The sequence below is a fragment of the Toxorhynchites rutilus genome, chromosome 2 (genome assembly GCF_029784135.1).
Source record: "Toxorhynchites rutilus septentrionalis strain SRP chromosome 2, ASM2978413v1, whole genome shotgun sequence".
Classification (NCBI taxonomy): Eukaryota; Metazoa; Arthropoda; class Insecta; order Diptera; family Culicidae; genus Toxorhynchites; species Toxorhynchites rutilus.
The window spans coordinates 23,554,686-23,570,492 of NC_073745.1; the positions used below are offsets into that span (position 1 = coordinate 23,554,686).

Consider the following 15,807-nt stretch of genomic DNA (forward strand, 5'->3'; position numbering starts at 1 on the left):
TGTGAGATCGCCTCGTCGTAGTGGAAGACCAGATCGCGTAGTAGTTGTTGATCTGGCTGTGGGTCTTCCGGCTCAGGGGGTTGTAGTACTGTGGCCTCCACTGGTGCTGATTCGCGTGCCCCACTCGCGAATGAATTGCTCAGCCGTACTGAACTTCGTCTCGACACATCGCTTGCTCTGTTGTTCCTGGAGCTTATTTCTCTCTGCACCTGCTGCTTGATCTCGTCGATTTGCGTTTGGGAGAGCATGTTGTTGCGTACAATCACTCTACGCCTCGCGTTCATCGCGTTCTGATCAAGCCTCCCGACGAACTCTGGATACGCTTCCTCGAACATTGTTAGTATTCGAGGGCGACCGCTCATGTCCGTCTCCAAAGCAGTGCAGATGTAATAGGCGCGGATCACGAATTCATTCATTTCGTGTGTCCACATGATCCGGCGCCTAGTGGTACCCACAAGTGTGGACGACTGTCGTCTGGCAGTCGCAACACGTCTCGTAGGCGCAGCGTTTCTTGGGTGATGTCGATGGCTGCTGTTTCCGTGTGGCGGTAGCTCTTCGGGTTGAACCCGGCTGGTGGCCCGCTCTTGCACATCGCCCTCCAGCCGCTGGCCGCTCGCTCTTACGCCCGTTCCAGGACTAGCTCCAGTTCGGGGACCCTCCTCGGGTGATCGCATTCTAATTACTCTTCGTGAACGTAGCTCCATTTTCTGGGTGTATCTCCTTTGCCCGGGAGACAGCGGGTTGGCAAGGCCTCCATGACCCGGGAGGCCTTCCCCGGGAGAGATATAGCGCTCTGACTCGCTCGCACCCCCTCACTTAGCCACTTTCGACACCCGTTATCGGAGCCAAGACCAGGTGTGTGTTTCCAGTTCACGCCCGATCTAAAAATGTCGTCATATGATCTTCGTGGAGGCGTGAGATAGGAACATTTGAGACCAACAGGCAGGCTCCTACCCTATGTTGATCCCCATTTGAGAAATTGAAAAGAATTTTTTTTTTCCGTTCCATATTTATTTATTTCGTTTTTATACAATTTGTGTAATATTAATTTTACATCACTCACATGTCTCTCATAGGAAACAGTCGTTACAATATAATGCAAATATTTTTAAACATATCTACAATTCTGCTCTGAATAAACTTCTATAATAGTAAGCTAGCGACTAATAATACTTAATCTACTAATCATTCTTATGTTACAATAATTTATCTTATGCAACATATATTTCCATCAACCTCTTCGAAAATACACAAAGAAGAAAAATCATCCGATTGAGAATTTTTGCACCTCAGTTTTTACATGTAATTTATCTACTTTGCCTTCTTTGTTTCTTGCAGTTACGTTTTTTCCCGACGGTGACCCATTTCCGTTGACCAGCGGTCGCCAATGTTTTGCTATCCTGCTTATTATCCGATGCGCTACGGTCGTCGTCGCTGCCTGATTCTGCTTTTGCACGCTTCAGGGACGTTTGCCGATCCGTCTCGACAATATTATCGTCTATGTGTTCATTCGGTTCATCTCGTTGGCATTCGGAAGTTGTGTTCATTACTTTAGCATTGTGATCGTTCTTAGCATCGGTTACGTCTATCTGCGTTGGTGCGACGGGGTGAATACGGGAGGTTGACGAGGTGGCCGCGATAGATAACATGGACGGTGAGCCTGATCTTGACGACACTGTGCTGCTTTCAGCCATTGTACTGCTTCGATTCTTTTGACCAAGTGGAATCATTGTTAGCGAAAGAGGTTCACTGCGATCAATAATCGGTTTATCCGATTTTCTCAGTAACACACCAGTAGGTTGATTTTCGTCAGGTTTTACACTGTCTTTCGAAATGGCCACCAGTTTTGGACATTTAGATTTGACATGACCTTCATCCTTGCAGAAAAAACATTTATTCTTTAGTCCGTCGTAGAAAATACGGGCTCGAAAGTGACCAATGTAAATGTGTGCTGGAATTTCCTTCGACACCTCCATATGGACTCCTCTGATCCCCGTGTAGATACTGACTTTCATTTCATTGGGAAACTTTTCTCGAACATGTTGTCGAATTGTTCCATATTGCCCCAGTACGTACTGTATCTCACGATCGTCAATCTCCGGTGGAAGATTGAATACTCGCACGTACCTGACAATCCGCGAAGCCTGATCAATTGTAACGTGTACCGTAGTTTTGTCCTCATACTGAAAAACGTAGTATTCTTCCTTTTCCGCCATGAACTTAGTGAACGTAGTTTCATCGGCGAACTTGATGTAAAACTGGCCCCCATTTTCATCTTTGTAGATGCTGTGAATACTCGCTGCCAAAATTTGCAGATTTTCCATGGAAAATTTTAGTACTTCCATGTACGAAGGTGTCCGGTTTCCTAGTCCAAAAATTAATTTCACCGTATTCTTTCGCACGCTATTTGTCATTTTTGCTTTTCCTTGATAAGAAGGTTCCGTTTGAAAACAAAAGAAAATCTATCACTATCGAAAACAATAGCCACATGGGGCTATTGTTTGAAGTCAATACCGATTGTTGGACACAATGTACAGATACGTCTATATCGCACGAGCTCAGGTCCGAGAATGCAGGTTCGCTGAATTAGAACATTCAAAAAAAGTGGACAAACCATGATCATTTTTTCGACTGGACAAACCAAAATCATTTACCTTAATAAGAGCAGTCATCCTGCCAAATAATTATTGGCACTTGTTTTGAAGCTCATCGTTCGCACTCTAATGCTGTAGGTAGGAACAATTCTTGAAATTTCGTAAATTTCACAGAACTGTTCACGATTATACAGTTCTCTCATGCGGCTTCTAAGCGCAGATGAACAAATCATGAAAATTAACGATCTACTGTGCTCAAATTCACCGGACCAAACATAAATGTATCGGAAAATACATCGTCTTTCACGCTGTTTACATTTCCATCGCTACTCACCTCAACTTCGCATCCGTGTGGCGCAGGAATTTATAAATCAATCGAAACTCCAGCCCACCTCCTGCTGCACCGAACCCGCCGACTCCTCCGACTCCTCCGCCTTCTCCTGCACCACCTGCAGACCCACTGACACCGCTGCCGCCACCTCCGATCACCGGCAGTCGATTCATTCGTATGCTCACATTAACAGATCTGGTCTCGCTGTAGTAGATCGTATATCCGGAAGCAGTTCCGCACCATTTCCCGTTCAGGTTGGGTAGTCCCTGTTCGCGAATCGTCATAAAACCCTCAAAACAAGCCTCGTGTTGGTGCTGCTGCTGCTGTTGCTGGTCGTAGCCTGGCTGGTGCTGACCCATGACCCCACCGCCAAGATCCATCCTGGGCACAAACTTCCCGATGCTAAATTTGGCGAAATTGAGCTGAAACGAGTGAACAACAGAGAGGGGGAAAAATAAGTCCAACAATATTGTCTAGACCGCTTTGGTAGTAATTGGGAAAATGATGCTCGGTGCTAAATTTCATCGAATCGGATTAAATATTGGTTCGGCGTGAAATAATGCGCGCTTTGATTTCTCGCATAATTATTTTCGGTGTTATTAATTTCAATGAATAGAGCATATTTTCAGCGCTTACCCCTCCGCCACAGTGTTTCCGCGCGCTGGCCGGGTTCAATAATCGATTCCCGCCTTGCACACACATATAATCATTGAGCACTATTTCAAAGTCCGCTCGGGAAGGAACTTATTTCAACACAGAACCCCCGTCATCTCTCCCTTGTATAGAATGGATATATACAAATTTCGTAGAATCGGAAAATGCATCCGCTGTTTTGTTTTTTTTTTGCTTCAATTGGGCTCGAACGAAATGGATCCGATTCAAAATTTTAAATTCAAATTCGCACAGCCGGTGCTTTCAAAGTTAATTTGCTCTACGCGCTTTTATTGTGAAAGGATGATAGCAGCGCTTTGGCGGCGCGGAGAGGGTTTGTTCATGTTGATCAATATAAATATTTATGTACGCACAATCGAAACATAAGCCCAAAATTGAGCATGAGATAAAATAATGGGTTGCTGGATTTTTCCACGAATATCTGGCTTTAGCGTTGACCATTTATTGAAATAGCTTGAAATACTGGGAAGGTTTGAGGTTGGTTTTGGCAAAATTTCTATATAATTTAATCTGTTGGTTACTATTGTCAGTCGATTTTCCCAGATAACGGATATTGCAATAGAACTTTTTAGTCGAATGGAATCATGAGACAATCACAACAGTAGTGAACACGAGTGCCGAACTTTATTGACATTACACTCAAGAAACATTCAAACGGGCAGAATATTTTTTTTTGTGGACAATCGACATGGTTTCCAACGATCTTCGGAAAATCACCCAAAATCAAATGAGAAAAAGTCTTACGCCTATCGCTATTATAAGCAACACAAGAAAAATGAATTCAATTTTCTAGGAAGGTATGATTACACATTCAGATGATTGATACCCAAGGAAAAAGGATTTCTGTAGAATTGCAAAATAAATAATAATCATTCAAAACATTTTCTGTGTATCAAAAATAAGACGATGTTGTTGGGGAAGAGTCACAAAAAAAAGAAAATTTCTATGCCAACAACCCAACAACAACCACACTTTATAATGCTGAATTGAGACAAGTATTCTTTACCAACCGAGATTAGCATCCGTTGTTGTAACTAAATTATGTCGTATTCCATTAAATTCTGAAATCTTATCCTGACTAGGCGACAAAAACCTTCTGTTAGTGGACGGAAGTGAACGGAAATCAATTTAGGCGACTTCAAATGAGCGGCTCATATGTGTAAATTAAAAAGTCATATTACGAGGTATGGCTATTAAATAACGAGACTGTTACGAAAAAGGGTTATACAGGGTTTTCCATTTCGAGCTTCCGAAAGTATACAGCCCTACGCTGACAACCGTTTGACATAGCTGTCAACCAAAGCGTCATATCGTTAGTTGAATGTCTGCCATTTTACAATATGGATCGTTTTAGCATCGCACAACGTGTTAATTTTGTTAAATTATACTATAAAAATGATGAAAACCCGGCAAATGTTTTTCGAGCATTACGGGCGGATTTTGGTCGACATGGACGGCCTACAGAGCACACAATCGCTAATGTAGTGCGTAAATTCGAACAAACTGGATCCGTAGCGGATATTGTGAAACCTGTGCATCATCGTAATGTGCGTTCGGCCGAAAATATTGCTGCTGTTGCTGCCAGTGTGAAGTGTTTCGATTCCACGGCGTGCTCAGCAATTGGGCTTGTCAAACACATCATTGTGGCGAATTTTGCATTTGGACTTGCACCTACATCCATATAAAGTCCGACTGGTACAAAAATTAGAGCGTGGTGACCATGGAATGCGTCGGGCATACGTCGATTGGGTGAACGAACAACAGCAGCAAAATGCTGAATTTTCGCATCAAATTTTCTTCAGCGATGAGGCACATTTCGAGCTCGGTGGCTATGTGAACACCCAAAATTTCCGTATATGGGGCTCAGAAAATCCACACGTGATTGTTGAGAGGCCACTGCATCCGCCAAAAGTCACTGTTTGGTGCGCATTATGGTCTGGTGGAGTCATCGGGCCGTATTTCTTTGAAAATGAGGACGGCGAGACGGTAACTGTGAATGGTGAGCGCTATGGCCGCATGTTAACCGTTTTTTTGCCACAAATTGAAGATATGGATACGGATGACATGTGGTTTCAGCAGGACGGCGCCACGTGCCACACAATATGACCGAACATGGCCATATTGCGAACGAAATTTGAGGGACGCATAATTTCGCGTTTTCGTGATGCCAATTGGCCATCCAGATCATGCGATTTGAACCCGCTAGACTTTTTTTTGTGGGGTTATGCGAAAGACCGTGTCTATGCCAACTCTCCGCAAACTCTTGAACATTTGAAAGACAACATTCGTGAAGTTATGACCGAGATACCGCCCCTTATGTGCTGAAAAGTCATCGAAAATTACCTGTTCCGGATCAAGGTGTGCGGGGAAGCCCTAGGTGGACATTTGAATGATGTTGTATTTCACACATAATGGCATAAACCAAACTTTAATTTGAAATAAAAGTTTCATCGAAATTCGAATTCTAAGTGTGTTTTATTTCAATTTACTTTCGGAATTTAAAGTTGGAAAACCCTGTATTTTAAAAATTACAGTACAACCTTAATGCTCCCCTCAATATACTCCCCTTGGCTCCTCACACACTTTTCCATACGTTTTTTCCATTGTTCGAAGCAGTGTTGAAACTCTTCTTTTGTGATGACGTTCAAAAGCCGCGTCGCTTCTTCCTTCGCCTTTTCTACGGACTGAAACCTTTCAACACGGATTTGATCTTGTGGAATAGAAAAAAGTGGCATGGGGCTAGATCTGGCGAGTACGGGGCATGTTCAAGCACTGGAATTCCCTTATCAACTAAAAATTGCTTCGCCGACAGCGCGTTATGGGCAGGCGCGTTGTTGTCCGTGTTTTTCGACACACATGACTTCCGACACGCACTACAAACCACATTCCATCCAAACCACTGCTGCTCGCAAACTAATATAGTGACAAAAACGTGTTTTCGCACGTTTATAGCAGACACTTCAAGCTACCGAACGCGCTATTCGTTTTTCCCCCCACCCCTCTAGGGCACCCTCCAGGCGCGCAGTCTCTTTTTTTAATAGCCATACCTCGTACAAGGTAACAAGGAAAATATGATGAAACGAGACTTGGGAATAAATATGTAAATTGGCTCTTGAAGTTTTCATTATTTTCACCAACTTGATGGAAGTTTGTCTTTTTGGGTTCTTAAAACAGAAGAAACAATTAAAAAGAAAAAAAAAACAAAAAAAAAAGTGAAAGACAGATGTCTTTCGCAGTTCGTGGAGCTCAATGATTCGACCCTCAAAGCTGGTGCAATGTTAATTCCTAGAAACTTTTCGAATCTACATAACAAACCTCAATGTAGTATTCGAAGCGTTTCTAGGTTTATAAGGTGGGGGGGATTTACAAGAATGTTTTCCCTTGAAGTGAAATTTTTCCGGAAGGAAACCACTGTTACATGAAACGATGTGGTGGACAAAATAGGATGCCTGAGAAGCATTGCGCTTATATTTCTCGTTTAAAAAATACGTGGAAACACTGCATTTCAAAATTAATTTACGGATTGCTTTCCTCAATTAATCCTACTGTTCTGAGACAATCCGTTTATCAAATCAAATGTCGATGCTAAGCCTTGAATAGCCTTTAATTCGGGAAGACTTGGTTAAATCTTCCGGAATATGAAGGATGGGGAAGAATTTTTCTAGTTTGTCTATTTAATTATGCTTTCACTGAAATGAAGTCAGATCGTTCTTCTATAGACACCATCAAAAACATTTCTTGCCGTCTTTAAATACCGTCAACGCTAGCCAATTATAGAGACTTCAAACTGTAGAACAATTATTCTTCTGTCTAGATCTAATCGTCATTTTTACCAGGTGTAAAGTTAGTTTTAGGTAATCGCTTCAGGTAGGCACACACCTCCTCTATCAGCCATTCCATGCCTATCGATTGGTTCTCAGAATTTCGTGAAAAGTGGTAGTTTTGTTACTTATGGCACAATCTTAGTCCCGTATTTTATTATTATTTTTTTTCATGGATGCATTGGGATTTTCATTTTGAGGTGGCGCGAAAAATTCCCCTTTTTCTTTTTTTTCTAAAAATTTCTTTTTTTTTTAAAATCATGATTTTTTAAATATTGGACCGATTCAGATAACCGACATATCAAATTAATGCCATTCAGCTAGTCTAAAAATATTACACTCGTAAAAAATGTATTTTGTTTTCGTAATGATTGATTTATTTGTTTTTCTATCGTTTACATGGTAGAGGGCGCTATATTTTTAACATTTTTTACATAACTTAATAGCTTAATAAGAGAAGTGTGTTTTTTTCGTTGTTGAGTTATGATTTTTCAAAGTTAACATGTTTTCAGTCGTCGTTCAATGTTTCTATGCGACTAGATTATCATGCGCGTAAATTGATTGATAGTGACCTTGGTTACAGTTAGCAACTCATTATAATTTCTAATCCTCGACAATCATGTTTTACGTAGAGACTTGAATCAATTTCGATGGTTGCTTCTGTATATCATGCATTAATACGGTTGATTTTAGATAGTGCGTCTTTCTCGGACTGTAAGAAACTCCATATCGATATTCATTTTTATTAGATTCAATAATTTGATAAGATCTTAAGGGCAATCTTAAGATTATCCTATCAAACCTAAACTACCTCAGCTACCTGCGTAACCAAAACATGTTGACTTTGAAGAACCATGACTCAAAAACGAAAAAATCCTCAAGCTTTAAAAAAAAATTAAAAACATATAGCACCTTTTATCTTTAACCATTCAAACTAGGAATTCTGAAACTATTTCGGGAAAGAGACCCTGTCTCCGCCCAGATAATATCTGAGCAGAGTTCCGAAGAGTTGAGTAGAGATTAGAGTATTCTGTCTACATGTATCTGAGCAGAGTTCCAAACTGATAAGGATAGATTGGCCACCCGATGAGTAGAGAAATGAAGATCGAATATAGTCAAAGCTGACCTATACTGATCGAAGGTTTAATTGCAACTGACCTGCTCTGAACGAACGAACGTGATGAATTATAGAGGTTTTAAGCTTTTCAGTTCATTCACCTTTATTACGTGCTCTGAACATTTCGTGCCCTATTTATACTATTGGCCCATAGTCTTTTGAATAGTCTTTAGCAATTGTTTCTTTGGTCGGGCTCCTTCTGGAAAGTTCGCTATAAACAATTACGCGTTGTATAGCGGGTTCGTTTCCATCTGTTCCCGTTCTATGACAATTGGGTTGTTATTGTTTATTCGCATAAAATTGAATTGTTGTGGTTTTGTCTGCCGTATTCAGAGCTGGTAAGTATTATGTTGTATATTGTGTTCAATTAATCATCGTTCCTTACTAGGTTTTGGTTAACAGGTTTCAGTGGGGGTCTTCGTAGCCACTTGGCTACGCGTTCGCTTACCGAGCGATCGATCGTGAGTTCAAACTCAGGGCCCTCAATTGACCATCTTTGTGTAGTTATAGAATAACTACGTCCACGCAACCATCATCAGCGATGGAAATAGATCCACGGTGGAACAAAGATTGATTGCAAGAAACATCGGGCTGCTGTTCTATAAATAACCCAACAATGATCAATACCAACTGTCTCCGCTGTCCGGTCTGCTGAACAATGGAAGAACAGAAAGAATACCCTTACGCCTAAAATGGCTACTACTGTGTAATTTACCATAATGTAATGGAACAGAAAACTTAACGCCTAAATAGCTACTACTAACTACTGTGTAATTTACAATTTATAGAAACATAAACATATGTACATGTACGCACTTTGAACCCGGCTCTGTTACAGCTAAAATGCTAATGAGCCTAATAAATAAATAAATGGGATAAAAAAACAGGTTTCAGTGGACGATGGAAAAGGTAAGTAACAATTGTTAGTCATTTATGTGAGATATTAATTGTCATTCTTTTCAGGTACCGTATTTTGTGTGGAGTTGCTGTAGTGTTTTCGTTTAGTTTTGTTTAAGTGTAGATAAAAATAAATAAAGTATGTCGTTAAATAAATTGATGTGTTTTTTTTTTGTTTTATAGTCGTCCGGGCCGTAACAGACCCCTTTTCCAGAATGAAGTGATACCTCAGACCCCTATACTGCCGCTCTACGCATAGTTGTCCCATGTTTCAAAATCAGCAACTGAGAAAAACGCAATCAAAGTTTTCAAGCATATTTGCCTACCACAACCTTTAAACATTTCAGTTTGGCAATACACCGGGTTTTTATATGCAGTAAACTATTTTTAATGAAATGTGAAGAGTTTCCCTCACTTCAATCAATCAAGCTTGATTGCGGTTCAAAAATACATGGTGGGACAGTTATGCCTAGAATAACAGCAAACAATAATTTTTTTTGTATTTTTCCGAAAGATTATGCATAAAAACATCGTTCCATGAATAAGGAAGTGATCTGTGATATTGTAGGAATTTTTTATTCATTGAGGAATTTATAAATTTAGGATATCCTCAATCTGCATAGTAAAATCCTGGTGTAAACAAAGAAAACTGAACATTCATTACTTTTCAGTAACGAGTTTCCTAGAGTAATAAAAAAAACATAGAAACATATTAAAACATGTTTTGGTATTCACTTTGTTACCATTTCATAAGCATTTTGTAAATTCTTCTTCCAATCACTTTATTTAGCTGTGTAATCACTTTATAATCTCTTGAATGAAATCAGTAGATGAGTGTATTATCATTCAAGCTCCAATGAAGCTTCACAAACTATTCTCGAAATATGCACAAAGAAAACTGTACAGTACTAAGCTTACATAGGCGTGCGGGAGCAAAGCAGAAGATAAATGTGAAGTTAACTGTGACCTTACACTTCGCTCCGCGTGGTCTTATATTTCTTAACCGGGGTGTAAGTTCAAAGTTTCAAAAACAAGAGGTTACGTCGAATATGTAAGGTTTGGAGCGTCTTTAACTCTTTTCCGGCTGAACGAAGTGGTATGGGAATCACTCCATTCGAAAGATAAAATGTCTACGAGTGGTGTTTTTTTCAGAACTTGCAACTTGCAAGTGCATGCTTGTTATACAGTAAAATGATAGGTGCATGTATGAGCTTAAATTTGATCACAACTCCCTTCGTTTAAATCACGTATATGTGTTAAATATAGTACACGTCAAAACGTGCTTGAAGGACTCGTACGCTCAAACACATTATGTTGCCCGAACTCGTTCACGTTTTTTTACTTGCTGATTATCTAATCTTGTACGAACTTATGAACTTATGCCGTTGAGCCTTGTTGAGTTTTTGAAACGGAAAACAATGATACTTTCTACTAAAATATCATTCATATAAGTCTTTCTTATAACAAGTTGGTTTACGTAACACAACTTAGACAGTATCTTCAAAGTTCGAATGAGAACTTGTGTTGATTAATAGAGGTCGATTATTTTTTGGTATACTATAAAAGACTAGCCTCATTGACTAGACTCATTGGCTTCAACTTAAATGTCATTTTTTTAAAAAGGGAAAACATAGATTTTTCGGACCACCCAAAAATGGAAATAATGAAAAAATAAAAATAAAAAATGCGTGTTGCTTATGCAACGAAGAGATAGTTGGTTCCAAAATTTTAACGAATTTATTGATGATACTGTTAAAGTTTCCTACAATGAATGTTACATTTTAGAGTCTTCATCTTCATATTCTTGAGTTCAACTTACGTTTTGTAACCTCTTCTTGCTTAGCCCGAAGTAAAATCTAATCCGAACAAAATCCTCGGTGAATTACTGAATTTTAACATTTGTTTTATGTTAGCAAAATTTTAACTATTTTGTCTTAATTTTAAGCTACAATTTACCGTGTCATACGAAGAAACGATAAAAGAGCGTAATCAGGAGCGTTGGTCCAAAGCACCTAACCTACAAGCTACAAAGCACCTAACCTGTTGCGAGGATTTATTCATTTAGACATAATTCTAATTTATAATTCCTATTTTACTCACTTCAACCAATCGGTAAACTAAATTTGAGCACTATAGTTTACTAATACAGTGTATTTTACTTTTATATATATATAATTAAATTTTAAATAACGATTTTCAAGAGCACATGAGTTCGCTTCCTTCGAAGTTTTAGAACAATGTGAATTCTCTTATTATAAGATCAGTTCAATTATCCGCGATCAATCACCTATCATCTGTCAGTTGTTATCCCAAGGTTGTTTTAGCGGTGTGTTGACTGACGAGGGGCGTTCGCAACAATGCGGGTTTAGTGTTTTTGCGATTGGGAACAAAATTATTCATTTTCATGGCAATCTGAAAGCCACTATTTAGGTTTGGCATGGAATGGCTGCATTATTATAGTGTATCGAAAAATATCTTTAAAACAAAATTTCATTGACATTTTTTTTGACGTAGAACTACGTATTTCATTAAGGGTGCTAAATCAGAAAACAGGTCACGTTTTTATGAAATAAAGTTAACGTTAATAACTATTTTTGCCGCGAACGGATTTCGACGATTTATATACCAAACGAATCGAAAATTCCCTAAGATTAATTTTTTATGCTACATATTACAATAACCTGGTGCGTAAATGGTTTAAATTGATGAAAACTAGAAGCATTTCCATTTTTCCAGACATTTGTCATTTGTGAACTCCCCTACCCATGCCGTAAATAACGAGCAACTTATCGACGATCAACGAAGGGGATTGATATAAAATCTCCGTGAACAAAGAAGAGAAGTTAAAGAAGAATAACGAAGGGAAATTTTTGCCAAGAGCATATAAATTGGATCTCGCTGAGACAAACTTTCAGTAGCGTTCTATATACGAAACAATGAACATTGAACTAATGCCTTTCCATTAACGCCATTCTGAATTACACCATTTTGTGGGGAATCATCAAACTAGACTATCATCTGCTTACCAAGAAAATAATTGTTCAGGAATTTTGTGTGTGATTTGGTTTCGCATTACAGTGACAGAACTAACTCCACCAAGGATGACAGCTAAGCTAATCGAGACCGGATATATTAAAATAAAGGGCTTCTGTTGAGAAGAACGCAAAGCGGAGGACTTGAGCAAAATAACAGCGTAGTTCTACGTCAACAATGTGGTAGTGTATTGGACACAACCTCCTGATTTTTTTTGTGTATTTTGTAAATGCGCCTTGTTTAGATATGTGTGTTCATTTTTCGGAATTGTGTGATCATTACGTGGTACAAACAATTTCTTATTTTTTTTATGTTTCGAATTTTAGATTTTTTTCAGAATTCAGAAACACATAAAAGTTTTTCATACTTGTCATAATACAAAAATATTTGCGCGCGGTACAAGAATATTTTCCCATTTTTTCACAGTCTGGATTTCGTTTTATTTTCCATAAATATTCGTGAATGTAAAGAGTCTGGCATGTAAGAGTAAGCATGTAAAAAGTGTCCTAAACCTTTTCACCAGCACTATAGAACATTTTGTATATATTATAGTTTTTGGATCCTCTCGTATCCTTTCTCTGCATCTTGTCTAATTCGTGACCGTTCCTTTCAACTTTACTCGAGAGAATCTTGTTCCATCGAACTAGCCACATGCATCAGCCAAAGAGAGCTTATTTTTCGCGTTCTCCTTATCTGATTCCCTTTCAGGCCAATGATGTCAACGTTCCGGATTTTCCTAACTGTTACTTCTCATACATTCTGATTATTATAAAATCCATTTGGCAACGCTGGTCCAAACAGAGACAAATTTGAGAGTTTCCTCTTCTCGCTCTTATATTATTTTCCTCACCTTGTTTGTGGAGGGTATGTGCTCACGCCTTGCTTGCGTTTAGTCGAACCAATACCATAGATCACAAACAGATGAAACACAAGCATTCATAGTCGAAATAGATATATATATATATTTAAACTATCTCAATTATTTAATCATTTATTTTCTTGTCTTCATCTCATCTCCTACAGATCCCTTAATGATTCATCATAGAACCTATGGTGAAAAACATACGTTTTCGTTTTTTTCACGCCATGCTCAATATTGTTCTCTTGGAAATAAAAGTATATAAAAGAAATCCTCAAAGCGTATCACACAACGACATATCGCCAAATAAAATATCTATCGATAATTCTTTTTTTTTTTTTGGTATTTTTGAAATTTTTGAAACTTGCAATAATCTACCGGCCAGAATGGCAGGGCTTCCTGCACCTACACTGTTACACGCGTATTCTAGAGCTCGTCACTCAGAATACAGTCAAGGCGTGTTATTTGACATAATAAATCGCAAATACTAATAAAAATTACGCTAGTTAATAAATTTAGTAAAAAAAAGTTAGTAAATTTCCAAAGTTTAGTAATAATATTCAAGAAAGACTAAACTCCTTACACTAAACTTTCCTACAATCTATTGCAAAACTGAATATATTGAATTCCATTTTTACAGTCAACTCTCCCTAACTCGATATTCAAGGGACCATCGAGTTAGGGAGGTATCGGGTTATGGAGAGAAGAATGCTTGAAAAATAAATCAAAGGTGCCATGAAATCCATCGTGTTAGGGAAAACATCGGGTAACAGAACATCGAGTTAGGAAGAGTTGACTGTAGTTAGTTAGTTTGTTTGTTTTGTTTTGTTTGAATTTTATTCCGAAAACAATAAAACTTATTTTTATCAGCGGAACATGAATTGAATTCAAAAAGAACATAATAAATGAGATTTTAGGAATACTAACAATGTGTTTACTTTTTATTTTAACCAAAAAGAATTAAAGAAAAATGAAAAGAAAATAGGGTGGCCACTCTATTTTGCCAATCACTGTAGGTTAGAGTGCCAATGAAAATGGCCATCTCGAATTTTCAAAGGGAACTTGATTAAAAATGTTGATTCCCAAGAAAAACTACCCTATGCAAAATATCAGCACATCATCTCGATTTTTTTTGTCAAAAATCGATACTCTATGACTTACGGAATACGAATACGAGGCAAAACGAATGGTTTAGAGTGCCAATGAAAATCGTCATATCGATTTTCCATGCGGGACTCCCTGCGAAATGTTGATTTGCACGATAAAATACCCTCTGCAAAATATTGGTTCATAAGGACTTCATTTAAACAAAATTGTCGCAGATCTCAAAATTTAAGTTATCTGAAAAACGAAAAAATCACCTAAGGAGGGTAGTAAAGGAAATCGGGGTTTTCAAAAAAAAAAAAAAAATTATGTCAAATGTCTTAGAATTTCATGAAACGTCGAGATTTACTTTTATCTCGAAAAAAAAAGTTTTTTTATAAAAGACATTTCAGACTAAAACGGCCAAGTTCAGACTAAAAGACAATTTTTGATAAAAAGTTCCAGAGTGTCGATTTTGACAAAAAAAAAACCGAGATGGCAGTAGATCTCGACGCTTCATGCAATTTGAAGACATTTGGCATCAAACAAAAATTTTCGAAAACCCCGATTTCCTTTACTCCCTCCTTGGGTGATTTTTCGGTTTTCAAAAAACTCAAATTTTGACCGCTGTGCGACACTAGTAAATGAAGTACGATTGAACTGGTATTTTGCATAGGGCAGTTTTTCGTGGAAATCAACATTTTTAATCAAGTTCGCTTTGAAAATCCGAGGGTCACTTTTTTTCCATACATCCATTGGTACTCTACTGTAGGTATTAGATAGAGAAAGACGATAAACGTCATAAAGGTTTTCAATGTGAGTGGATCGGAGTGTGATTCCTCAAATTAGGAGAAAAGAATATAATTTTGGGGAGTAAACAACTTAACAATGACGAAAAAATAAAATATCTTCAAATAACTTCAAAAAAATTAAAAAGTATATTTCTTGTCTTTGTCTGTTTCGCTGGCATACTGGCATGGCATGACAATATCCAGGAAAAATTGGAAACTCTTGTCACAACTTGACACAACTCTTCAACTTAAAAAAATTAACCAGGATTTGTTGGGAATATAACCAATTTTTCTAATATTTATTGTTTTTCATGAGATTTTTTTTTTATTTTCTTTTTTTTATTCAAATCGTTTATTTTTACAGGCTCAGTTTCATAGGTTTAAAGGAGCCAAACTCCTTACTGTATTGTTACTAGTATATATACATTTTTCCTTAATTCTAATGTTAATAATATAGGAAACCGATTACTCGTAGATTTTTTTTTGTATGTTATTTTTTATTTCATAAAAACATTCTGAAACTACAGCATATTTCAGATCAAACGCTCACGCAAAAAAAATCGAATTGCTCCTTATAACAGTTTCCATGGAAATTCTCTCAGAGAAACT

At 38.0% G+C, this 15,807-nt stretch overlaps 1 protein-coding gene and 1 long non-coding RNA gene across 5 annotated transcripts in view; one reads left to right on the forward strand and one right to left on the reverse strand.

Annotated features, from left to right (window-relative positions):
* Window positions 1-15,807, reverse strand: part of LOC129764786 (uncharacterized) — a 1,146,248-nt gene that overhangs the window by 62,392 nt on the left and 1,068,049 nt on the right. For all 4 annotated transcript variants that reach the window (XM_055764269.1, XM_055764265.1, XM_055764267.1 and 1 more), the window contains one exon: window positions 2,929-3,347. In XM_055764269.1, coding sequence (XP_055620244.1) covers window positions 2,929-3,347 — 419 coding nt within the window. The remainder of the gene's footprint in view (window positions 1-2,928; window positions 3,348-15,807) is intronic.
* On the forward strand, window positions 8,804-9,447 carry LOC129764794 (uncharacterized). Its single transcript, XR_008741234.1, has 3 exons — window positions 8,804-8,873; window positions 8,924-9,256; window positions 9,324-9,447. It is a non-coding gene; the product is annotated as an uncharacterized LOC129764794 (long non-coding RNA).